Source organism: Bos indicus x Bos taurus, chromosome 5 (assembly GCF_003369695.1).
Source record: "Bos indicus x Bos taurus breed Angus x Brahman F1 hybrid chromosome 5, Bos_hybrid_MaternalHap_v2.0, whole genome shotgun sequence".
Lineage (NCBI taxonomy): Eukaryota > Metazoa > Chordata > Mammalia > Artiodactyla > Bovidae > Bos > Bos indicus x Bos taurus.
Genome location: NC_040080.1, coordinates 112609836 through 112637458, shown reverse-complemented (window position 1 = coordinate 112637458; position 27623 = coordinate 112609836). Strand labels below are relative to the sequence as shown.

General features: G+C 36.9%; 1 protein-coding gene across 4 annotated transcripts in view; it reads left to right on the top strand.

Moving 5' to 3' along the window:
- NAV3 (neuron navigator 3) overlaps window positions 1–27623 on the top strand; it is a 382845-nt gene that overhangs the window by 265466 nt on the left and 89756 nt on the right. For all 4 annotated transcript variants that reach the window (XM_027543298.1, XM_027543301.1, XM_027543299.1 and 1 more), the window contains exons 13-18: window positions 14846–14978; window positions 15641–15911; window positions 17067–17775; window positions 19755–20243; window positions 23978–24019; window positions 25411–25571. In XM_027543298.1, coding sequence (XP_027399099.1) covers window positions 14846–14978; window positions 15641–15911; window positions 17067–17775; window positions 19755–20243; window positions 23978–24019; window positions 25411–25571 — 1805 coding nt within the window. The remainder of the gene's footprint in view (window positions 1–14845; window positions 14979–15640; window positions 15912–17066; window positions 17776–19754; window positions 20244–23977; window positions 24020–25410; window positions 25572–27623) is intronic.

Below are 27623 nucleotides of genomic sequence, written 5' to 3'. Positions count from 1 at the left end.
TATACATGCAAAATTTCCTGGGAGAAATTGGAGAAAAGATCAGAGATGGATTTTTTCAACTCTATACATTAAAATGTAATAAATAAAAGTAAAAACCATGAACTAGATTGAGAAAATATTTGAAACATTTTTAATATATAAAAACATTATTAGATTTTTTTATTGTTATTTAAACTCTGTTGGAAAAATATACAAAAACATAGATAATTTATGGATATAAAATTAGCTAATAAACTTATAGAAAATGTAATCCCACTTACAATTTGATCAACTTAATTAAACTACATTAAGCAACTATTTCACATCTCAAAACTTTTGAATCACTGAAGGAAACCACGTGCCTGAAAGTATCCAGAGTTTTGTAAGACTGGTACTCATGGCTTGCAGGAGCATAAAATGATGTCTTTTTCCCTTATTATGCTGCATGTGCAGTGCTTGAAATGTTTGTATTTTGTGAATCACTAGTTCTCTTTCTAGGACTTTATCCTAAGAAAATAACTGTAAATATAACCTAAATAGTTACATACAAATATTCATTGAAGTGTTAGTTACATAGTAAAAAAATTTATAAAGTATTTCATATATCCTAAAATGGAAATGGTAAAATATATAATAGTTGATATAATTATATCAAAGAAAACTTAAAGATATTAAAAATCATCATAAAGTTATACAAATGAAGAAGTTACAATCAGACGTGCCATCAGGTATAATCAGCAATGTCTCAGTGAGGTCAGTTTACATATGTATATATTATACATCCGGAAAATGACTTGACAGAAATCACAAAATGTTGGTGGGTACTTCTAGTGGGATTTACAGATAAATTGAAAGCTTTGTCTCTTTTGTATATTTCCGGACTTCCGAGTTTGCAACAATGAGTACATACTGTTTTTTTTTATTCATGTAAGATATAAAAAGATACCAAGTGGATCTTAACCCCAAGTTAGCTTTCATGTGAGTTATATGTTATATTCTCAGCTTATCACTAATAGGAAACCTTTAAAGAAACTTATATACTTTTCAACTATGTAACGGAATCATTAAAGAAGGCTTTGAAATAAACTAGCAAAACCATAATAAGCACTGTTCCAGTGATGTGTTTCAGCAAAATAAGTTTAATAAGATTACTTTATCTCTTATGGTATCAGCCTGGATAATAATAAAAACAAAAATAGAGGTTTCTTATCTGCCTCAGATACCATTAATTCTTAAAATCTGCCTGATTACATAGATTCATTTCAAGCTAACATCATTCATCATATTTAATCAAATCTACCTAGGGCTTTCTTTTATAAAGAACAAGAGCTTTTTTGTTTATCTTACCCTATCTGATGCCATAATAGAATAACTGTAAATATTCATTATTTGTTTTCTAGAAAAAAGAAAGGGGAAGGAAAAGGCCAGTGAATAGAGTTTATTGATGCTCTCCTTATCCAAAACCCCCACAGAATAATGGTAGTCTCTATAAATATTTCATGGATAAATATATAGCATGTTGTACACACTGAAAATAGCGAAAATGGAGAAATTTTAACTTCATGTTTATGTGAATTGCCAGTTTTTCCAAGAGTTATACACTTAAACTATGATATTAAACTCATATAAGTTTCCCTTGATGTATAAAAATAACAATACTAAGTGCAAACAAAATTTAAGATGAAATTATGCTTTATGTTCTGTTGATGGATTCTTTACTTTTCTAAAAATCCATTCATGCCTCTATTGCCAGTAGAAACTCTACAAGAGATCTAGTCTTTTTTTTTTTTTTCCTCTCTCTCTTACCATATTCCAACTAAACAAAAACTGTTTTTATATAACTTACTCACTAAATACTTCTGACACCAAATGTTTGGTGTTTTCTTTTTTTCCACACCAACCAATTATGTGACACCAGCTCTGTTTCCTGTGTTCAGTTCAGCTCAGGTCTGGCCCTATCTACCTGGAATTTGCATCTGATGCCACAAAGCTAAAGGCTCAGTCCCATAAGACTGCCCCCACTTCAGATGCCAATTGCAAGCCCAGGCCTCCTGTTTCTGACTGACCAGCTATAAATTGGAGGTTCCTATGACCCTCTTCAGGCTCTATAATTTGCTAGAATGACTCACAGAACTCAGGGAAACATTTACTTATATTTGCTGGTTTATTATAAAGGATATGACAAAGGATCTAGATGAATAACCAACTGAAGAGTTTCATACAGCAAGGTAGAGAGCAGGGACATGAAACATCCAAGCTCTCTCTTGGCAACCTACTGTCTAAGCACCTCTGTATGTTCACCTGGAAGCCCTCTGAACATCATAATTTATGGATTTTTATGGAGGCTTTGTTATGTAGGCATGATACATTAACTCAGTCTTCAGCCCCTCTCCCTCCCAAAGAATGGAGGTGTGAGATACATCAATAAATGATCTAGTCTCACATAGTCACAAACTAAGGCCTTAATCTGCGATACATTCACTCATTCTAGTATGTAAGTGCAAGTAATTTTGAATTGTGGTTTAAAAGAAAAAGACCAATAAGCCAACCAAGCGTTGTCTTATTAGGCAAAAGATGCTCCTATCACCCAGAAGATTCCAAGGAATTGAGGAGCTCTGCCTTAGAAACTGAAGTCAAGACCAAATAGAACAAAAGGTCGTCCTGGCATACTTATCACCTAAAAAAATTACAAAACTCTTAGGAGCTCTGTATAAGGAACTGGGGATAGAAACCAAATATATATTGCTTATTGTGTCACACCAGCACAGCAAATCCTGTCATTTCTACCTCCAAATATATCTTGAAACTGCCTTCCTTTTGTAAAATTTTACTTATTTATCTGCTCTGAGTCTTAGTTTGCAGCATGTGGGTTCTAGTTCCCTGACCAGGTATCAAACCCAGGTTCCCTGCATTGAAACCACAAAGCCTTAGCCACTGGAGCACCATGGAACCCCCAAACTGCCTTCTTTTAATTTACTTCTAACCATCTCATCAAAAACTGACAAAAATCTCTTCACTGAGCTTCCCAATACTATTCCTTTTTACCTCTAATATACTCATAACACTGGAATATTACCTTAGATCTGCTCATGTCATTTCATAGCTTGGAACTATTTGATGAATGTCTTTCATACTTCCAAGGAACTCTAATGTCCTAACATTGTCTAGAAGATCGTTCAAGACCTGGCCCTGCCTACTTGCCAGTCTCAGAACTGACACTTGCCCCCTTGCTTGGGGCTGCAGGGCCCTGCTGCCCCTTGACCTTTGCTGCTTCTGGGTCTTTACACTCGCTGTCTCCTCTCCCTGTTGTTGTCTTCTCCACCCCTTTCACAGATGGCTTTCCTTTACCCTTCCCTCATCTACTTAATGACTGTCTACAGCTGCCTCCTCAAAGAGGCTGTTCTTTATTCACCTGACATAATAGATCCTTCTGATTGGTTTTTCTCTCGTATAATCACATTGATTTTTTTTAACCACAATTCATAATGATGTGCATATTTAAGTGTTAGAATGAGTAAATGAATCATAGATTAAGGTTGTAGTATATGACTATAAGACTAGATGATTTATTGTGTCATTTGAAAAAGATGCACAACCTAAGCATTGAAATTATTGTCATGGTCTGGGCGCGGGTTGGAAAAGAATTTCCAGACATGAGACAGAATGAGAGGGAAATAAAGCTTATTAGAGTGGGAGACGCTGTTAGAACAGCGGGTCAGCTCAAGGGAAAACCGATGTTGAACAGGGGTCCTTTTATACCCAGGGTACAAGGAGTGGGATAGGGGTCTTGCGGGTCATTTGCCGATTGGATGAGGCATTTGCTGATTGGATGAGGCACATATACGGAGTGGAGGAAGAGTAAGGCAAATACCTTCTCCCTATGGGGGAGGAGGGGAGGCAGGTTATACTGCTCAGGAGGACCTGAAATCCATTAATAGTTACATCATGGGGGAGGGAAGGATGATAGGGGTCTGGTTTTTCTGTTCCTGCATTCCAAGACCCTCCTTGGTTTTAGCTGCTCTTTCGTCCTTGGGTCACCACAATTATGTTTTATTTCACGGAAAAAAACTGAGGACTTCAGTCTGGGATACAGACTCTCAAGTAGCTTTGAGAAACTATTCTAAAGAAGTAAGGGAGGAGCCAAGATATACAGGAATTTCTGCAACAAACACAGGTATTCAGAACATCAAAATATTACTGTTACTAAAGAAAAACCAGACATCTCAAGTGACTCAATGTAATGCTTTTCTGTGTATAAGAAAATGCAAAATGCTGGGCTCTTTTAAATGCTGGGCTACTTGGGATCCATATCCTGTGTTTCCCTCCAGAGTCTCCTCAGGGTGCACTGCCGGGGAGTCACTGAGGTGGCTGATGGCTTGATGGAAGGCATGGCGTTTCTCTCCGGAGTCCCCTCAGGGCTCACAGTAGAGGCCGGATGATCGCAGCATTCTTTGTTTACTGCTATGGGCTGCTGCTGCTAAGTCATTCAGTCGTGTCTGGCAACATTTTTTTTCACTCACGATTTATCCCACAAACATTAAGAACCTATCATGGGCCAGATGCCAGTCTGAACACTGAAACTACGAGAAAAGCCACTCTCTTTGCCCTCAACCACAGTCCTGTGGCTGTACCTACATTGCAAGCAGATAAATTACAGGACCGTAGAAGCGCACTGGTAGTAAATACAGACAGGGAAGAGTTAATGTGTCCTTGGAAATCCTAGAAGCGTTCATAGAGGAAATGACATTTCAACTGGATTATAAACCAGTTGCTTATACTCCACTGCAGAGTTAATGAGCAGTGGAAGGACAGAATACCTTGGAAAGTAGGACATTTTTAAAAAAACTCAATGAAGACCATGTTCATTTTATAGGTTGAAAGGACTACTTTAAACATAAAACTGTGTTTAGTATATTGATGTTATTATATACTTAGGTTTCTCCAATAATAAAATCTTTTTTAATGCCTCATTCTTTTTTTCTTGGCAATAAAATATTTTTCGGGGGAAATGCTGAATGAATCATTGTTGAGATACACGCCATTGCTTTCTTCCAATGACCCTGAAGTAATGTAGAATTTACACTTCAGTGGTTGCAGTGCTCAATGTGGCAGGTAGTACATTGTGCTGCTGATTTAAAAAAAGAAAATGTATGGAATAGGTCTAAATGGTTTTATGCATATTTAGTTTTGAGGAAAAGATCATTGATTTAACATATTAGTACCAAACTGCAAAGCCTCAACAGTTGATTGTCAGTATTTTTAAGATTATTATTGCAAAGATCATTGTGTCTAAATATTTTTGAGATGACTGTTATCTTTTTATGTATATTATGTAAATTAGCATAAATAGTGGGAGTGGAAAACAAAGCTATCCCAGAATGTGATAGAGTTTTAAGTGGTACCTTTATTTTCTTATTTACTTTTGCCTTAGAAACAGAAAGCATATCCAGAAGTTTTCACCCAGTTGTCTTACAGATAACTTCAGAGACTCCTCTTTTATTTTCATGAAGAAATTACTTGTCTTAAGAAATATATAGTAAAATCCTTAAAACTTGTACTTTATCATATATTATTATTTTTCATATATCAGATATTTGTACTTTATCATATATTATATTTAGGTTGGAAGAAAGCAGCCTATTTTTCTCAGTATGACTATTTCAGGAGATTTTTAACTTGGACATCTGACATACCCATGGAATGTTTCCCTTTTCTTCTAGCCTCTACGTTTTTTCTGTTTTTGCCACCTCACTTATAACTAAAAAATCCTCTTTTTATAATAGACACTCAGGGAATAAATGGGAATCTCCACACTTGTCTGTGTCTGCAGAGCCTAAATGCAACTAGTGTATTGGACTGTATGTGTGAGATGTCTCCAGACTCAAGCACTGGAGTGAACACTTTATTATGTTATCTATGTTATTTACCAATGGCCGGAGAAGGCAACGGCACCCCAGTACTCTTGCCTGGAAAATCCCATGGACGGAGGAGCCTGGTAGGCTGCAGTCCATGGGGTCGCTAAGAGTTGGACACGACTGAGCGACTTCACTTTCACTTTTCGCTTTCATGCATTAGAGAAGGAAATGGATGGCAACCCACTCCAGTGTTCTTGCCTGGACAATCCCAGGGACAGGGGAGCCTGGTGGGCTGCCATCTATGGGGTCGCACAGAGTCAAACATGACTGAAGCGACTTAGCAGCAGCAGCAGCAGCAACTTTGTTTAAATCATGTGTAAAAATGATGGATTTGCTTATCATGCAGGTGTGTGTTGAAAAATTACTGACCAACAGCACTAGCATTTTTCCCTGAAATTAGTTTTATATCTGTAAAATTACTTTAAAATTTATTTACTTAATATTTCAGAATTCTTCAACATAAAAAGCAAAAAATAAAAAAAGATTATGAATATATACCACATATATTTGCTTCTCAGTATAAATCCAGGGGTGAACATGAGTGTCAGAGCCACAAATGCATAGCCAAATAAATAAAATAGATCCCCAGCTTCATTGAGTTATTCAGTTCAGTTCAGTTCAGTTCAGTCACTCAGTCGTGTCCGACTCTTCGAAACCCCATGAACTGCAACACACCAGGCCTCCCTGTCATCACCAACTCCTGGAGTTTCTCAAACCCATGTCCATTGAGTCAGTGATGCCATCTTATCATCTCATCCTCTGTTGTTCCTTTCTCCTCCCGCCTTCAATCTTCCCCAGCATCAGGGTCTTTTCCAATGAGTCAGTTCATCACATCAGGTGGGCAAAGTATTGGAGTTTCAGCATCAGTCCTTCCAATGAATATTCAGGACTGATTTCCTTTAGGATGGGCTGGTTGGATCTCCTTGCAGTCCAAGGGACTCTCAAGAGTCTTCTCCAACACCACAGTTCAAAAGCATCAATTCTTCGGCACTCAGCTTTCTTCAAAGTCCAACTCTCGCATCCATACATGACTACTGGAAGAACCATAGCTTTGACTAGACAGATCTTTGCTGGCAAAGTAATGTCTCTGCTTTTTAATATGCCTAGGTTGATCATAGCTTTTCTCCCAAAGGGCAAGCGTCTTTTAATTTCATGGCTTCAGTCACCATCTGCACTGATTTTGGAGCCCCCCCAAAAATAAAGTCAGCCACTGTTTCCTGTGTTTCCCCATCTATTTGCCATGAACTGATGGGACCAGATGCCATGATCTTAGTTTTCTGAATGTTGAGCTTTAAGCCAACTTTTTCACTCTCCTCTTTCACTTTCATCAAGCGGCTCTTTAGTTCTTCTTCACTTTCTGCCATAAGGGTGGTGTCATCTGCATATCTGAGGTTATTGATATTCTCCTGGCAATCTTGATTCCAGCTTGTCCTTCATCCAGCCCAGCATTTCTCATGATGTACTCTGCATAGAAGTTAAATAAGCAGGGTGACAATATACAGCCTTGATGTACTCCTTTCCCTTTTGGAACCAGTCTGTTGTTCCATGTCCATTTCTAACTGTTGCTTCTTGACTTGCATACAGATTTCTTAAGAGGCAGGTCAGGTGGTCTGGTATTCCCATCTCTTTAAGAATGTTCCATAGTTTGTTGTGATCCACACAGTCAAAGGCTTTGGCATAGTCAATAATTAATCTTTAAAAGTATAAATATTGGGACTTCGCTGGTGGTCCAGTGGCTGAGACTCTGAGCTCCCAGTGCAGGGGGCCCAGGTTCAGTCCCTGGTCAGGGAGCTAGATCCCACACGCTACAACTAAGACCCAGAGCAGCCAAATAAATAAATAAAATTTAAAAGTATAAATATTAAAGACATGCCAAAAGAGTCACTTTCTTCTTAGAATGATTAGTAATCTAGTGTATATCCAAATTGGATTTACCAGCAGATTAATTAGCTACTTTTTAAAAACTTTACATACAATAATTTTTTATATAGTTCAGAATTTTGACATATGCATCAAGTCAGGTAACAGATACCACAGATCTTTCCATACTCCTATCCACTGGCAGTCACTGATTTGTCCTACATATCTGTAGTTTTGCCTTTTCTAGAATGTCACATAAATGGAGTGTATGTGAATGTTCTTGACAGCTTTATTCATAGTATTTTAAAACTGGAAATAACTCAATGTGTAAATGCAAACTATGTGTATAAGATACTCAGATTTGTATTTTTTTTAACTGTCCTAGTTTGTTGAGAAAAGCATAGCAGAGCAATAGATCTGTAACTTGGAGGAGATAAGACTTGCTCTTTTATAAAAAAAATATAGTCAGGAATTCTTAGAACATCTTAATGAAATTAAAAATGAAATAATGAAAATATATTGAGTTTGAGACATATTACTTGGAGCTAATTATTTGAGTAAATTAACATTTTTGTCAGTTAAAAAAGGCTATTTTCTATGGAGTTTTTCACTTAAGTAAATATGCCATAATAAACAAGATTAATTGCATCCTACCTAGGGAGAATTCTGGTTCTAATAAACCAAAGATGAAAATCAAAACATAGAACCTTAGGATAAGGAAAATCATGTTGTCATCAATCAAAAGGTATTCCTTTAAGATTACTTAGCAAAGAAATATGTTGAACACATTTTTTTTCTCAAACTCTGCATTTATTATTGCATTTAGTCTAACTTAACATTATTGGATAGAAGCAGTATTCTCAAAAGTAAAACTGTTTCATTTATTTAACAAACATCAACTAATCATCTGTTCAATGGTTGACACCATGTTATATGCTAGAATTATGAAGATAAATGTCACACAGTCTCTGACGTCAGGTAATCCAGATTATGACCAAGAAGATGGGAAAACACCAAAATAGTGGCATAACAAGCGAAACATGCTTTAATACAGTGATTAACATTTATTTCCTCTGATCATGCTGCAGTATCCCTGTCTGGAAGAAATTCTTGAACTCTTCCAATGAGTGGTAGGGGTGTTGTTCTGCCACATATTTACCATTCATCTCTATTACAACCCTTGCCATTTTGTATTGTAATGGTCTGTTTATGTTTGCCCTCTGCAATACACAGTGAGTTCTTCAAAGGAGAGGAGCTATAATTTATTAATCATTTAATGAATAAGAGCAGATTCTTACTAAAAGCTCTTATGGAAAGAGTATACAGACTGGTAATACAGAATGCAGGGAGGGCCATGCCACCTGTAACTGAGACAGACTTTGGAGGATAAGAAACAACTTGATTAATAGTGAATCCAGGTGAGAGAAGAGAGATACTAGCAGTAATATTTTGAAGAAGGATGAACAGGTAGGCAGTAACTGAAAGGGAGAAGAATTTTTAAAGAGAAATGATGGGATCTAGGTAGACTGCATTTGAGATGTGAATAGGACATCCTTGAGAAACTGTTCAGAGGAAGGCTGGAAAGGCTGATCAATTAATCAAGAAAGAAGTCTGAATTAGAGATGTAAACTTGAGTATCGTCATCATGGAGGTGATATTGAAGTTATGAGAGACTAAGAAATTTCCAAGAAAGAATCTCTAAGGTGATTTAAGATTAAGTTCTGAATTTTGAAGAATTTGAAGGAATCACAAAGAAGAGAAAAGTAAAGGGTTCTGTTGACTGGGGGACTTTGCAAAAAGCCTCTAAAGGCTCATCACTGGTGTATTTCAAGATACAAGGGGTGAGAAGATGGGAGGCAAGGGAGAGAAGTGCTGACCAAGTTTTAGGGCAAAATTCCTGAGTTCACATCCCAGCTCCATCATTCAAACTACCTGAACCCCTTTATCTATATAATGTCTGTCTTTTGGATTCATTTGGGGATTAGATAATATATATTAAGTATTTTGGAGAAGGAAATAGCAACCCACTCCAGTGTCATTGCCTGGAGAATCCCAGGGACAGAGGAGCCTGGTGGGCTGCCATCTATGGGGTTGCACAGGGTCAGACACGACTGAAGCGACTTAGCAGCAGCATTAAGTATTTAGAAGAGTAAGACACACAGTAAGCACTCAGTCCATGGATTTATTGACCTTTGTGAAATCAGTTTCACTAAAATACTAGGAGGAAGATCTTGAGATCCAGAGAAGAGAGAAACAAAGCTTTATCATTGGAATCTGAAGAAAATCACTTTTGGATTAGGCAGAATTTCTAAGTGAGAAATCTAACCTCAGCTGAGAAATCACCTGAGGTTAGGTAACTTGAATCTATATTATTATATATTATACAAATATATAATAATATTTTTATATTAGTCATTCTCATTAATTGACTTTGTTGTCATTTTCCAAAGTAGTAATAGGGAAAACATGTTTAATTAACAGAGTCAAGACAGGTATGGAAGACCAGTATGGTGGCAAGAGCTAGAATAGAGTACTTCTCACTTTAGCAATCCTTTTGTTCCAGCATCTTTGGATCCTGCATCATTCAGTAAAGAGATCAGTGGCTTAAAAAACACGAGAAGGCCATTAAAAGTAGACAACAGGAAAAGTGAAAGTGTGAAAGTGAAGTTGCTCAGTCGTGTCGGACTCTTTGCGACCCTGTGGACTGTAGCATACCAGGCTCCTCTATCCATGGGATTCTCCAGGCAAGAATACTGGAGTGGGTTGCCATTTCCTTCTCCAGGGGATCTTCCTGACCCAGGGATCGAACTCAGGTCTCCCGCTTTGTGGGCAGACGTTTACCCTCTGAGCCACCAAGGAAGCCCACACAGGAAGTAGCTATCAAATAGTCTTAAAAATTAAGAATCAGTAGATTGTAGAATGCTAGAAGTATGGAAGATTGTGATCAAAAAATGAGACTGCAGCATTTGAAATCTTGGAGGTAAAGCAGTTTGAGGAGATGGTAAAGTATAAAATATTATAAAATGGTTCATATAAATGATTCATTTTCTTCCCATGCTACCCTGTGAGATAGGGAGATCAGAATAGCAAGACTAGCTATGTGCCTCTAATAAAGGCTCACGTGAAAAACTTTAATTTTAGAAATCCATTGTTCTTTCCATTACACCAAGATAAATTCAGATTGTTCATGGCTATGATATTTCTTAATTTGATATATTTTTTAATTTTTCTGTTGCAAGATTGAAACTTGATATCTTATTTTGGATTCTCTCCTTTATATTATTTTAACCACAAAGCCATTGTGATCATTTGAGACTTTAAATGGCTTTAAAACACAAGTGTTTTTTTTTAATTCCTTAAGAGTTGTTGCATTTAACTTTGAATTGCAAATGCTAGGATTTACATTGGTGAAAGCTATGGTTAGAAATATTGATTCTATCTTCCTTGCCAGAGAAATAGTTACCTTAAAAGGATTCATTTTTAAAACAGGTAAAATTTCCTTTTTGTTTAATTTTCTTTGAGTACTTAATATATTGTGATAAGTATTTCTTAAAACTCCATTTCATATGAGTATGAAGGATTATCTCTGTAATTTTCTGTCTTTTAATCTGAATAAAACATGAGAATTTATTCAACATTTACGTCAGTCATTGGCATATAGTAGAAATTGCCAAATAGTAGAAATTCAAAGAAAACTATCACACAGTTCTGTGCTCAGAAAACTCATGGGCTAAGAATCCATTTCTACACATTTTTGTAGATTTGTAAAACAGTGTGCTGCATCCAGTCCTCTAAGTCTGTGCATCAGTATGATGACAATGCAGAGAGGAAGCTACCTAGCTTTTCCTGAAGATAGTTGCTCGAATTGCTTTATAAGGCAAGTATGAGGTAGTCAAGTAGGCCAAAGGGTAACTTGGTCAAAGGCAGAAGTTGCAAACAATGTGATGGTGATAGGAACTGAATGCAGCTCTAAGTCAGAGTGCACACAGTCAGGCAGGGGATGGAGAGTTTAAGCTGAAGAAGTAGTCTGCTGCTGCTGCTGCTAAGTCGCTTCAGTCATGTCCGACTCTGTGCGACCCCATAGACGGCAGCCCACCAGGCTCCCCCGTCCCTGGGATTCTCCAGGCAAGAACGCTGGAGTGGGTTGCCATTTCCTTCTCCAATGCATGAAAGTGAGAAGTGAAAGTGAAGTCACTCAGTCGTGCCCGACTCTTAGCGACCCCATGGACTGTAGCCTACCAGGCTCATCCATCCATGGGATTTTCCAGGCAAGAGTGCTGGAGTGAAGTGCCATTGCCTTCTCCAAAGAAGTAGTCTAGGGCCATATAATCCGGAAAACCATATGTTTTTTAAAGGAATCTGATAAGTAGTTGCTTAATTAGATAGCAACTAGTAATTGCTTAATCTAATTAAATAACTACTTAAATAGACAAGTAGTTGCTCAAGTGTGTATATTTAAAATTTTATAATTATATGCATACATTCCTATGAGAGTATACGTATTATGCTATGCTAAGTTGCTTTAGTCATGTCCGACTCTTTGCGACCCTACGGCCCGTAGCCCACTAGGCTCTTCTGTCCATGGGATTCTCCAGGCAAAGATACTGGAGTGGGCTGTCATGCCCTGCTTCAGGGGATCTTCCTGACCCAGGGATCAAACCCGCGTCTCTTATGTCTCCTGCGTTGGCAGGTAGGTTCTTTACCACTGGCGCCACCTGGGAAACCCAGTATATGTATTGGATAGCATTTATAAACATTAAAAAATTTAGAGGATATGTGAAAGAAGAAATATTTTTAAAATTATGAATTATTGATAGAAGTTCTTAGTTTCAAACTACAGACTCTATCTAATTTAAGGAATGAAGTGATATAAAAAGGCTGTTGGAATAATTGAGGTGATTGAATAATGAGGCTCTTCGCAGGCTTTTAGCTGACCATAGATCTAGGGCATCACATCTTCCTCTACCAGGAACCTCTGAACCCTGGAACTAGAGATGAGATATCTGCCAGTGTTTATAAGAGAAAAATCGAATGACTACTACTGTGTTTGCCAGAAGATTATTTTTCTCATTTGTGACTGTGGGTGCATGTGTAGGCCCTGTGTTATGTGTCATATCTGTCTATAAGGAAATCTGGAAATGTGAGTTTCTTACATTCTGTCTTGAGAAACTAAGACTCCTAATGTGGGCAATTATCAAAATAAGATGTGGGGAAGATAATCAAAAGATTAGAGCAGCCGCAAATGGCAGGTATTTCCTACAGTGGAACCAAATGCCCTTTTGCTGTGATTAAAAATATAATTATTATTGGTAAAAATATGATTTATAAATGTGTTTGGTCATCATGTTTTCTGCTGTAGTAGCTCACCTAGGGACAAGTATATTTTCTATAAATTCAAATTTTCTTCTTGATAATTACATTTCTAGTCAGTTTGCTCTATGATGTCAAGCCATCCCTATTATTTTTCATGTATGGTGTGACTCAGAAAGTACACAAAGCAGAGTAGGAAAAGTTACCAGTTTACCCTTCCTTTGCAGTTAGCTTGTCCTTTCACTATGCATAGTCTCTTCTTTGTGTGGATTACTTGCAGATGGTGTTTTAAAGCCACTTGTCTATTTTATGAGACTTCACTCTTGTCTGTATGTGATATATGTACCTAGTTTACACAAATCAATTAATAGAGTGCAGGTGAGCAGCAGTATTTCACAGGAGACTGAAAACCAGCCATTAAGTGAGAGCCGTGGTTCACCTCTTTACTCTCTGGAGTTCCCATTCTCATCAGGTGACCCTGGTCAGCCTGCATGACTTCTGCATCATCTGACATGTTGACTGAGTGAGGGTTCCCATAGTAGTCTGCACATGAATATTGATATAGCCTATTTTATTTATTCTTCTTTCAATTGAGAACAGATTTATTCAGAATTTCAGATACTTTCCTTATGCCCCAAATGATTACTTTGTGTACCTTGAAGGGCAGGAACTTTATACGGTGGAACCTACAGCTTTGGTAAAGAGAAGTCTTTGAAGAGTATTAAGTTAGGGAGTGACACGGCTAGATGTGAACTTCTGAACGTTGACCCAGGTTTACCAGGTGAAGTTTATTGAGAAGGACTGAAGGCAGGAAGGCCAGATGAAAGAATACTGTATGTTGTCCAGGTCAGAAATCTTGAAGTATTGCAAGAGGAATGCTATGATAAAAGAAGTCTCAATCTTCAAGACTTGGTAAATCATTGGAAGTAGTTATTGGTAGGAGAAAGAGTGAGCAATGATTTTCTGGTCCTTGACTAAAGCACAGTTTTTGTGTGCTTGTGTTTCTTCTTATTTTTTTAACACAAAGGATGGATTCTTACATGCCACATGACTTCTGATTGCTTTCTCGGGGAAAAACAAAGGTTATGGGTACAATTTTTTTTTTCCCTGATGCTTTGCAGTATTAATAGCAATATTTTTTGTTGTTGTTCAGTTGCTTAGTCATGTCCAACTTGTTGCAACCTCATGGATTTCAGCATGCCTGGCTTCCATGTCTTTCACCGTCTCCAGGAGTTGCTCAAACTCATGTCCATTGAGTCAGTGATGCCATCCAACTATCTCATCCTCTGTCATCCCCTTCTCGTTCTGCCTTCAGTCTTTCTCAGCATCAGGGTGTTTTCCGATGAGTCAATTCTTCAAATCAGGTGGCCAAAGTATTGAAGTTTCAGCTTCATCAGTCCTTTCAATGAATATTTGGGGTGGATTTCCTTTATGATTGATTGGTTTGACATCCTTGCTGTCCAAGGGACCCTCAAGAGTCTTCTCCAGCACCACAGTTCAAAGGCATCAATTCTTCAGCTCTCAACATTATTTTTACTCGTTTTATAAACATTTTCCCCTGCTCTAGGCACTGATTCTTAGCAAACCTTTGATAAGGTTATTCTCAGATTTGTGCTCAGTTCTTAACAGTATGATTTTCCAAAAATGAAAAGTGAGTATTTTTCATCATAAGATTAAAAAAAAAAGAATTCTTTTCCCAATACGTGATACATGTTAAGTGGAAATACGGGTGATTTGTGTTGTGCATCCTGTGCTTAGTCATTGCCACTGCCTGTCTTTAGCTGGGATGACAGCAGTTCCGTGAGCAGTGGTCTCAGCGACACCCTGGATAACATCAGCACTGATGACCTGAACACCACGTCCTCTGTCAGCTCTTACTCCAACATCACTGTCCCGTCCCGAAAGAACACTCAGGTAAGAATTGCCTCCTTTCTTTCTCCAGTGCTTCTGCCAGATTTTTCCCCAAGTTATGTTAAATTGCATTAAAATATAGCACAACCTCTTAGTCTGAAGTAATTACATTAAACTGAGGCAGCTTGTATGTATATGTATTTTTTCAATTGATTACAGTCTAACCCAGAAAGCCTTCTATTGCATATCTTTCTTTATAATATTGATATAATTGTTTAGGAATCCAAAAATGATATTTAAATTGTCTAATTTTGGATAGTTCGTGATTCATTTTATATTGACCTCTGAGATGCATCGCTGAATCTCTTGAGAATGGTGAATCGAGAATGAATATTAGATAATTAAGTTTTATCTTGTCTTACATTTCCTTGTTAGATTTGACATAGAAAATGCCTTCCTCTCTGGAGTGTTTAATTGAAGTTTTCTGCACACATTTCTTCTGATATTCTTTAATATGTGCAAGTGAGAATTATAGGACTCAAATTAATGAAACTTAAATGAACATAGAGATAAAAATAGAGGCATCTTTGGAGTTCTTTTGAAATACAAATCACTGCTGCTTTTTTTTTTTTTTTAAGCTAATTATCTGAAAGGACATTCCAGGGCCCAATTCACACTTGATAGATTTTTCTGCACAAAGTTCTTCTGTCCTATTTTCTTCACAGCTGAAGACAGATTCAGAGAAACGATCTGCAACAGATGAACCTTGGGAGAGCACCGAGGAGCTGAAAAAACCCGAGGAGGACTTTGACAGCCATGGGGATGGGGGTGGCAAGTGGAAGGGCGTTTCCTCTGGGCTTCCTGAAGACCCTGAGAAGACGGGGCAGAAAGCCTCCCTGGCTGTTTCTCAGACAGGCTCCTGGAGAAGAGGCATGTCAGCCCAAGGAGGAGCACCTTCCAGGCAGAAAACTGGGACCAGTGCACTCAAGACACCTGGTAGGCTGGTCTTCTGGCCGCTGTTAAGCTCAATTGTTTCCATTTGATCTTTCTTGTCTTTAATAGCAGCGTTTCATAATTATATCAAAAATACAATTATTTATATTTATATAATACTTATACTTCTCCATATAAATACTTTTTCTGTCTAAATTTCACATGCCTTATCATATGCATCCACATGAACACAGCACTCCAGGCATCCTCTAGAGGGTATCATCACAGTTTGGTGAGTGTTTTATTTTGCCACAGTCATTTCTGGTCATGTGGAAATAAAATAAGCCAACTTATTAAAAAACATAAGATAGCTTTCATTATGATTTTCTATAAAGTTTGAAATATTTATGTTACCTCTCCCCCTATGTTTCACTTCTAAGAGGCAAGAAAAGTCACACTAATCTAATGGGCTGGAAGGCTGGAGATTTGAAACATTATTTCCAAATTAGACTTGATGAAAAAATAGAGTAAAAAATTTCTGCAAATGTACCACCTTTTTTTTTTTTTAAGACTCTCTCCCTATTTTTAAAATGGTGCTTCATATAAATAGTGCCACCTGAGGTACTAATGTACCAGGATACTTCAAATACAATCATCTGATGAACTCTTTTTCAAGCACTTAGTTTGATGAGATTAAGTGCTATCTTTATAAAGGAAGAAGAGTTGCAAGCTATAAGGCAATAATACATAGCAAAATAGGCATTTTCACTTTATCTCCTTGATCTCTAGTCATTTTCCTCTAACAGCCATATTTTTATAGTTTTGTACTTAATCTTCTGAATATATTGCATACATGCCTATTTAGAGCCAAAATAATGAATAGGAAATTAAGTAGTAAAAAAATATATTTGGGCTTCCCAGGTGGTACAGTGGTAAAGAATCTGCCTGCCAATGCAGGAGACACAGATGTGAATTTGACCCCTGGGTCAGGAAGATCCCCTGAAGTAGGAACTAGCAACTCACTGTAGTATTCTTGCCTGGGAAATCCCATGGACAGAGGAGCCTGGTGGGCCACGGTCCATGGGGTCGCAAAGAGTCAGACACGACTGAGCAACTAAGCACGCACACAGATGTATTCACATTTTGCACTCTGTTGAAAGAAATATTGTGAAATCACAATGTGCAGGCACATAAATGTGTATATTTCTCACTCATTAGGTAAAACCGATGATGCCAAAGCTTCTGAGAAAGGAAAAAGTCCCCTGAAAGGATCATCTCTACAGAGATCTCCATCAGATGCAGGAAAGAGCAGTGGAGATGAGGGGAAAAAGCCCCCCTCGGGCATTGGAAGATCAACGGCCACTGGCTCTTTTGGATTTAAGAAGCCAAGTGGAGTCGGGTCCTCTGCTATGATCACTAGCAGTGGAGCCACCATAACAAGCGGCTCAGCCACACTGGGTAAAATCCCCAAATCTGCTGCCATTGGTGGGAAGTCAAACGCAGGGAGGAAAACCAGCTTGGATGGGTCACAGAATCAGGACGATGTTGGGCTGCACGTTAGCACCAAAACCTCCCTGCAGTACCGCAGCTTGCCCCGCCCGTCCAAATCCAGCACCAGTGGCATTCCCGGCCGAGGCGGCCACAGATCCAGCACCAGCAGTATCGATTCCAACGTCAGCAGCAAGTCAGCTGGTGCCACCACCTCGAAACTGAGAGAACCCACGAAGATCGGCTCAGGGCGCTCGAGTCCCGTCACGGTCAACCAGACAGACAAGGAGAAAGAAAAGGTTGCAGTCTCAGATTCAGAGAGCGTTTCTTTGTCAGGTTCCCCCAAGTCCAGCCCCACATCTGCTAGTGCCTGTGGGACACAAGGGCTCAGGCAGCCAGGGTCCAAGTACCCTGACATTGCCTCACCAACATTTCGAAGGTAAGAAAGCGTAAAATGGTGCTGGGACGACATATAATGCTTTATCTTAGGATACTTGTGTGTCCCATAGCCTGTCCTATAGAAGATGTGTATCCTCCATGCTTATATATATGTATATAGCCTCAGTGTATGATGTATATAACTTACACTTAGTCAGTTTCTGAGTACAATGGGTTTTCAGAAGCCAATGCTATAAATAGCTAGTGGAAAAATATTGCTCATTTTGAGAAATGCTCCAACTTTGCAGGTTCACTATTGTCACAGCAAAACAAAGAGCATTTGTGAGTAAAAGCAGATGGTAGTACCTAGGGGGAGTGATGAAATAGTAGCTTGTAATAGATTTTCATCTTTACACAGTTAATAATAAAATAGATCTTTATGACGATTGGTATCCATTTCTAGTGTTTATTATCTTGTTGGCTCTTAATGAGCTGATGCTAATCATGAACATAGATGAAGTTGTGTTCCTTATACAGTACTGGATCACAATAGACCAATTTATGTAGCACCATATCCTGAAATCTTAATGAAAGTCAAGGTGTGATATGATTGACAGAATTTGAAAACCTTTAGATACTTGGTATAGGATTATAACTAAGAAATGTGCTAGGTTTTCTAACTCATCATCAGCTTTCATTGATATGACTTGCATAACCTATAGGACTTGGTTTCTGCATGGGGATTGTCTTTGATATTCAGTAAATGGAGTTCTCCTTCCCAATATCAGTGTTTTTAAATACTGATGTGTTTTAAGTGGCAGGAAAATACATACAGGTAAAGATTTAGGACATACAGTTAAATTATTCTGGGTCTGTTCCCTCATCTATGAAATGATAGAATATGATTTATAGTCCATTTATAATGCATTACATGATTATGTTTAGTGTTTTTAATGTTTGCTTTTATTATACTGACTAAACCAAGAGCCTTGATATCTGGGAAATAGAGTGTCTTGAAACATTTACTTTTACATTTCAGTAATCTCAGATACATGATTGTTTATTAATCCTGAAGAAGTGGTGTTTTGAAATGTTGATTCTCATTGGAAAGTGTAATCACTCGTAGTGAGAGTAAATATTTCCGTTGCTTAAGTAAAAGCCAATAGTGCCCTCCAGTGGCCCATTACCTATGAAACAATTTCTCTTATTCATCATATTTCACTATAGGAAATAACGATTTCATTGCAACTTAATTAGAGATCATTATGTCATTTTTCATATCACACTTTATTTCCATATTTACATAAATTCAATTATGTCATCTGCTTCATTTACAAAACTAAAATGTTTTCTGAAGAAACTCCAACATCTAATTTAGCACCAACCACGTTTCAAATCACTATTATAAATATGTATTGGAATAGCACTGGCAACTGACATCTGACCCTTTGGCCTTTCTTGGGGAAACTGCAGACATACTGACATGTTGCCGACAGTATCCAATATTGTTTCTAACCAACTCCTCTCTGACAGTCACTTAGGCCCCCGGCCATACAACACAGCCTCCTAAACTTTGCCTTAAGCATTCCTTCTAGATTTTGAATAAGCCGACAACATGAAGGAAAAAAAAAAAGAAAAGAAAAATAATTTAATATTATATACCAAATGCATAGAAGTTGTTTCATTATAATGGTTCTATAAATAGGCAGCAAGTATATGCAAACTACTTAATTTTGCAAAAAATTCTCATGATCACTTAACTGCGGACCCCAGGGCCTTTGATGTTTGGCTTATCCTTCCTTCTGTGTGGCCCACATTGCCCCATCAATGGGATGGCAGCTCAGTACCAGTTTACCCCTAAGGCAATATGAGAGAGAGATTAGGAAGTTCAAGCTTATCAAGTTCATTAACATAGAGACAGGAAGTGCTCGGTGGCCCGTCCACCGGAGCACGCTTGGCTCTATGTACTATAACCCTAAGTATTCAATGTGGATGTTAGTTTCTCGGAACAACTGAAGTTGTTATTTGTTTTTCTTTTAGGTTGTTTGGTGCCAAGGCAGGTGGCAAACCTGCCTCCGCACCTAATACTGAGGGTGTGAAATCCTCCTCTGTAATGTCCAGTCCCAGTACCACACTAGCGCGGCAAGGCAGTCTGGAGTCGCCGTCGTCTGGTACGGGCAGCCTGGGCAGTGCTGGTGGGCTCAGTGGCAGCAGCAGCCCTCTCTTCAATAAACCCTCAGACCTCACTGCAGACGTTATAAGCTTAAGCCACTCATTGGCGTCCAGCCCAGCATCGGTTCACTCTTTCACATCAGGTGGTCTCGTGTGGGCTGCCAATCTGAGCAGTTCCTCTGCTGGCAGCAAGGACACTCCGAGTTACCAGTCCATGACTAGCCTCCATACGAGCTCTGAGTCCATTGACCTCCCCCTCAGCCACCATGGCTCCCTGTCTGGACTGACCACAGGCACTCACGAGGTGCAGAGCCTGCTCATGAGAACTGGTAGTGTGAGATCTACTCTCTCAGAAAGGTGAGCTCTCCTGGAGGCCTTGCTGAAGTCTTCACCTCCCTCCTTCCCACACTGTACCTACCCCTACCCTGCATTCAGTTTTGTTTTGTTTTTTTTTTTTAAATTTCAGTGAGAGTGCCACTTTGCAAAGGGATGTCGGATTGTTGATACTGGGCCTTTTATTTGGTGTTACTACCACATTTGCAGAAGGTGAAAACCATTAAGAATCCATAAAAAATGGATTAGTTAGTTTCTTGGTATGATGCATACATATACACCCACTAGCCAATTTAAATAAAATTCAAAGCGTGTTTTTATGTATTGAATGATGTTTTCTCAAGGACACAGCAATGATTTAGCTTGAGCTCCAGGACAACACAGCTTCTTAGGATGATTTAAGCATATTTAAAGATCAAATCTAAATGGATTCTACAATTATGCTCAGAGTGAAATGTTCAGGTGGCTTTATTAGCATTTCTTTGGAAAAATAGCAAATGGATAGCTAGGAATCCTAGTTGAATTGGAAAAAAAAAAAAAAGATCAGTTGTCAGATACGAATTCTTAGACAAAATTACAACTCTAGTGACATTTTTATTAGGCCCTTTTTAAACTACATTACAAGATATTTCTCACTGATTCAATTAATTAGTTTTCCTTTAAACTTAAAATGACCATACGAAGGCATTCCTTACCTAATATACTTAAGATAAAGCATCTCTGTTGGCCAAGAAGACTCTGGATTCTCCTCCCTAAAAAAATCCTTTCTCAGATATTTTGGTACTGACTCTTTTCCCCAGGAATGTATCTTAAACCTGCCTGGTTTTCCCTGATGAACTTAATGCTGTTTGTTTCTTGGCACACCTAAAGTTTTCAGAAATGCCCTTGGCTGTATATCTTAATTGTGTTATTTGTGAAAGTGCCACAGGTCACTGAAAATGCCTGATAACTTTCACAAACTTTTATTCAGTCTATTGTTGATGATGACGTATCACCTCAAACATAGCACACTGCAAACAGGTTATTTGTTAACAATACTCACCTTCCAAAATACTGATTATTTTTATCATGAATATGACCACAAGTTGACCATTTAGCCATCAACTCATTTCTTTGGCATTCATACATTAAAACACAGGAAAGTGGTCAAGTAATTATTTGTAACCAAGTAACTCTAAAACAAATCTAGTTGATAATATTGCTGAGTTTCATAGCTGCAATATAAATGCGGTGTTAATATTTTACTTTGATCTGTATTCTAGCAGAAGTCAGTATATATATATATATATATATATATATTTAACTATGGAAATACACTGACAAATATACAGTTAATTATTCCCTTTAAACAAATCTTTTTAAACTTGGTTTTCAGTCTTCAAATAGACCAGTTTTGCGGATGGATGTGTTCTGGTATAAATAGATAAATAATTTTTCTAAACTAAATTTTAAAGCTAATTTTGAAGAGATGAAATTTTTACCTTTTATTCTTAGTAAGATATATTCATGACTATTAAACTGTGAAAAAGCAAATTATCTTCATAGTTATGGTATACAATATAAACATTAACTAGTTTCTTCCAATAAATTACTTGATTGAAATAATTTTTGATATAAGAAGTTGTACTTTTTTTTCTTGTGAACAAAATTGCAAGCAACCAGCAATCCATTCTAATCCTTTAAAGTACACCCAAGAACTATATGATCCCTCGAAGAGAAAATTAGATCCTATCAGAGACCCTGGCTTAATTACATAGTCCACATAATGTTGGGAACACTAAGGAAGCCAAATAGATGTGCCAAAGTCTAAATATTTTAGACAAAGTGATTAGAAAGATACAATAGAGATGTATGTAAGTTAATGACTTTCCTGTTGATCTACAATTTCAGAAGACTTTATTGGTATTTATTATTCTAATACTATTAAAGAAATAGCTTTCACATAGATTTTAATTTTGGTCTAAATTTCTCATTAAAGTATCATAAACAAATTATTTAAAATATAACAGTTTTCTCCTCTAATTGTTCTAGATCAGAGCAGCCCTTGGCTATAATTAGTTCACATTTGTTTTGTACATTTTGTTTTTTGTGACCAAAGCAAACCTTAAAAAATTTAAAGTTGTAGCCAACTTTAAAAACGTCTGGCTTGTTTTTTACTGTCAGATCCAGCTACCCTGCCTTTAAAATCCTGTACCACATTTACTGGCTTCAGACAAACACTGCCTGTCCTCTTCAGACTGTTAACATTTCTACTTCATTTATTCCCATCGCCCTCTTGGCTCCTGCAGACGTAAGAGTTTTTAGCCTTTCAGCGTTTGTGATAAGTGTCTATCTTATAAAATCATTAATATCCAGGTTCAAACAGATATTTCTACTTGAAATTTTAACTTTTATTGGTAAACTTATTTTCTGATTTTCCTTTCATTAAATTCTCTGTACAATACAAACACATAATGTTTACACAGTTAATAACATGGGCAAAACAATGCCTATTTTCACTGTTCTCTGTGATGTTAAAATTTAATAAATTCATACATATGAAAGAGATAATCTTTAAAATAGCTTACGACGCTATCAGTGCTTCAGCATGTTGTAGTGTATATTTAGAGTGCTCGTGTAGTTGTTCAGTATGATTCCTTTCTGTTGTACTAAAAATACAGATGTACTCAGAATACATCTAGAGTCAAGATACACACTAGAATTGGCCGCTACATAATTGTGCGATTACCCTATTTGGGCATTCCCAGTACATAAAGTAAAAGAAGATAATGCCTTTGGATGCTTTCTATTGCAGTGCTAATTAATGGAGTACCCATAGAAGAAAACATTTTAGCTTTGATTTTTAGTGATTAAATTTCAAGTCATCGTGTTGGCATTCATGTTATATCATCCTCATGTGCATATCCTGTGTATTCAATTTTGACATTTGAAGTTTAATGAAACAGATATCATCCTGAAAATCCAAATTAATTTTATTATTTGGTTATCCATATGCCGGAGATTATAACAGAAATTCCTTGACTCGTCCCACTTAATTCTTGACACCCTCTTCCTCTATTTTTAGGGAGGCCACTTCTCATTTTCTCCAGACACATTCTTTCTTCCCTTTTTAGGACCAATTGAGAATTCTTTAAAATAGACGTTGAAAACTCATAGCCTTTTAAACCTCCAATTTATAATTTGAAAAGATAGCATAGTTTAATTGTATTAAAATATTTAAATAAATGACGCTAGAAGGATTACATTTCAAGCAGTTATATATTTCTCTTCTTTTCTGTGAATAGGAATATATCTGCCTTTATTTTTACTAAAGATCATTTAAATACAAAAAATAAGTATTGAAAGGGGATTTATTACATCTCTGTCTGTTGGAACATGCCACTTTAACTTAGGCAGAGATCTTTCTCATTCCTCCTCTATGATTCTCCTCCATGTGAAATCATAGCAGAAATCTAGTCATTTGCATGGGGAAGGAAAACCTACCGTAGCACTAGGTAAATAGAATCTAGAGGAGAAGTATGTTAATATATAACTTAATCATTCTTCAAATAGACCTGTCACTAAGTTATCATTGAATGAGTTACAACAGTGAAATCTTTGGTTGGCCTTTTCCAATGAGTTAAGCATTAAATATGTTTTTACAAAAAAAGAAAACCTTATTTTGTGTAACAGATTTCAAACAGAGTCATTGATGTTGGATGTATAGTTTGGAAGGTTTGTTTACATTATGTCCTTAGGGGTTTTCTTTGTTTTAACAGCATGCAGCTTGACAGAAATACACTACCCAAAAAGGGACTAAGGTATATATTTCTCTCAGCACAGTCGCTGCTTCTCTGTTGTTACGTAAACGTTGTGTGCTGTCTCTCTGCCTCTTTCTTTCTTTCTTTGCAAAGAAGCACCTGACATCAAGGGTCAACTCACTGTTATCCTGAGGTTTCCTCTGGCCTAAGGAGTTGGTGAGATGGCCCTCAGGTAGAAGTTTTTGGTAGAGGCCGAAACCCAGTAAATTAAATGTGATGTAAAAGACATTATTTGGGGGGCAGCAATTTTAGTAGAATTCAGAGCTCACTTCTGAAGAATAAAATCAGTTTCCCTAATGTTTGTATCTTGGAGGCATATGCCTACAAAAGCCTCGACCCCTATAGTCTGCACATGTGGCCAAATGAATGTTGAAAGATTGAAGGATGCTCTAATTTGAATCAAAGAAAAGTTATTTTCATCATCAGAGGACAAATAGTGTAATTAAGGGATAATTTTTAAGAAATCCTTCTGGTAAAAACTCAGAAGAGCTTTTTTTCCTGTTTTTCAGAAGTGCTGATATCTATCAAATCAGTACAGACATAAATTAGGCTAGTATTTCATAATAATATCAAAATAATTATTAAGTTCATAAAAATATAAAATGAAAATTTAATGCATGGCTATCTTTTACTGTACACTTCTATCTAATGAGAAGATATGGAATGAACTATTACTAGAGATATGATACTATATGAACATGATAAGTTGACTGCTATTTGGAACTAAGAATTTACTTACTCTGGCGAAAGTGAATACTGGCCTATTAGATCTTTATCTATTATCTTCCTTCTCTCCAGTTTCTTAGCAAGAGCAAACAGTTTGTAAATATTCCATTTTAAGATTTTGTTCCAGAAATTTATTTTCTAATAAAGGAAGTTTATTTCTCTTTCCATTAAAAACAAAAAAAATCCAGACATGGTGTCAAGTGGCATTTTTAACCAAATAAATGTTTTCCCTTTCCTTTAAAAAAGATCTGTCTTTTGTGTTCTGCTTCCTGTGTCTTATTGTGACCATCCCTCCAATTCCTTTGGCTCTGGACAACTACTGTCAACCATATTTACTTTCTGTTTTCACCCTCTTCACGCCCTTCTAAACACCATGCTTTGTGCCCTTCTCAATTAACCTGGCTGTCTGCTCGTTGCTTATGATTTTCAACCACATATCTCACAGGAACATAATTTTCTTTTCAAAATCCTTTATTTTTTTTTCCTGTGAGATTCAAACAGATGGTGTCAAATCATCTGGAAGAACTAAGCAATTATAATTAAATTCAATCTGTTTGAGAATGTTGTTCAGTCTGAATAGTAAGCTCCTCTCAGTTGTTTTCTCGTCCTGATATTGCCTTGCCCTTGCAGATGTGCTGAAGTGTCTTAGCTGTGCTGTTTTGCAGATACACCCCATCGTCTCGGCAGGCCAACCAAGAGGAAGGCAAAGAGTGGTTACGCTCCCATTCTACTGGAGGGCTGCAGGATACTGGCAACCAGTCACCCCTGGTGTCCCCTTCTGCCATGTCATCTTCTGCAACAGGAAAATATCACTTTTCCAACTTGGGTAAAATCTTCTAAACCATCCATTTCATCTTGTTCCTTTTACCATCTACTCTCCCAGGAACCCTGGGATACGTTCACAAGGATTGCTAATTTAAAAAGGAGATAGACACCTTAACATTGCCTTTTATTTGTACATTTACAACCCCCCAAATAATTCCCAAGCATTACACAGTTTATTTCTCTTGACAACCAGTTGACATAGTTAATACTGTTGTTATTTTATATCCTAAGATCCAGAGGCAAAAAGAGATTTTTTTGACTTAAAAAAAAAAAATCACTAATCTTAAGGGGCAGAGATAGTAACTGATGCCAGAACACCTGACCTTAAACCTAGGAGTTTTCTCAGAGTCCTCTTAGAAACCAGTAAAACCCCTCCTTCTTTTCTGTTTAAATTTTTTAATTCTTATAAGAAAATTAATTATCATTTTGTAGAAGAAAAAGAAAATAGAAATAATTAAGAAGAAGAAAAAATATAATTCCATGACTCCATAGTCACATCTTCATTTTAAAGTTAAAACTCTCCTTAAAATGCATATGAGAATTCCTATTAAGATAATACCCTGTGAACATTTTTGGATGAAGGCAATGAAAAGAAATGATTATTTGAACCACTGGATTACTTTGTGTTTAGCATAACTTTTTACAAAATATAAAATTATTTGCACAAACATCACAGAAAACACAAGGGAATGTGACAAAATAATGAAAGCCTAAATATGCCAGTTATCATTGAACAGATCCATTGCTTTTAAAAATAGATGTCTCTTCTATAAAGTCATGTATAAAATAGTCACATTATTTTTTTCACTTGAGGTTTTTTGTGTAATGATAGACCAACAGAATGAATAGTACATTCTGGAGAATGTCCATTATTGGAGAATCTCCAATATTCTGGAGAATAGACATTTGGAGAATGTCCAAATTCCTTAATAATTTGGACTTTTCAAACTTGCCCCCTGCTGGGATAGTCAAGGCTATTTCTCTTCTATTATAACTGTTTTGCTATAGAGATTATGACAATGAAAAACAGTTATTTAGGTTATCGTTCTATACATACTAGTGAATGTATATCCAACACCAAATTTTTACTGATGAACCTACACAGTGATGAGATTTCTTTGTCCCATAATGGCGAAGGATGGTAAAACTTTTACTTTTGAGTTGTACTTATAAAAAGCAACAGGAAGCTTAAAACTTTGATTTCAAAAAATGAAATGGAAATGTTTTTGTAGAGTCATAGACATATGAAACAAAATCTGATATTGCACAATATTGAAATCAAACCCATGTCACCTAGTTTGCTGAATTTGCTGGGTATCTCACGGCTCCCTCCTGTCAATCTTTTCATTAATTGACGTTAATCTGAATATGTGAATCCTTACTCCATTATTTTTCCATTGTTATTATTTTGATTCAATCAATCCCATTTTTTGTTGAGAAGGAAAAAACTCACTACTTACTGTGTCTGATATTAGCAGTCATTTAACTTCAATTTTCTCATGTATTAAATAGATTCATAATACTTAGGTTATATTGTAAGGAATGATGAACATATGCAAAGAGACGAGAGATAGAGTATCAGACTTGGTAGACTCTGCTACATCATCGTTTTTATTAGAAAGAGATGTCTTACACTAGCAGAGAATTGCAGTAGGTTTCAAATAGATCTTACTATCTCTACTTTCATACCTCTCAAAGTGTTCACACACTGGGACTTATGAAGGAAGTTCTTCCCATACATATCCACACACTTGTATGTGCCTCCTGTATTTTATAAGTGGGTATGTGGGTTCATATCAGATATGCTGTATTATTTTACAAGAGAAGACAAAATAACTAGTTTCAAAACCATGAAAATTGCTTTTGAAGACTTTTGGTTGTGTTTCCAGACCACTGGAACTCACATTTATTAGGCAAGAGAGCGGATACTATTAAAATGCAATCATAAGTAAAAATTACTTTATTATTAAATTTTAAAAATATATCCAATGTAACACTGTAACTTGAATATGGGTAGCATTGTTCTACATTTTACTTTAGTAATCACTTGTTT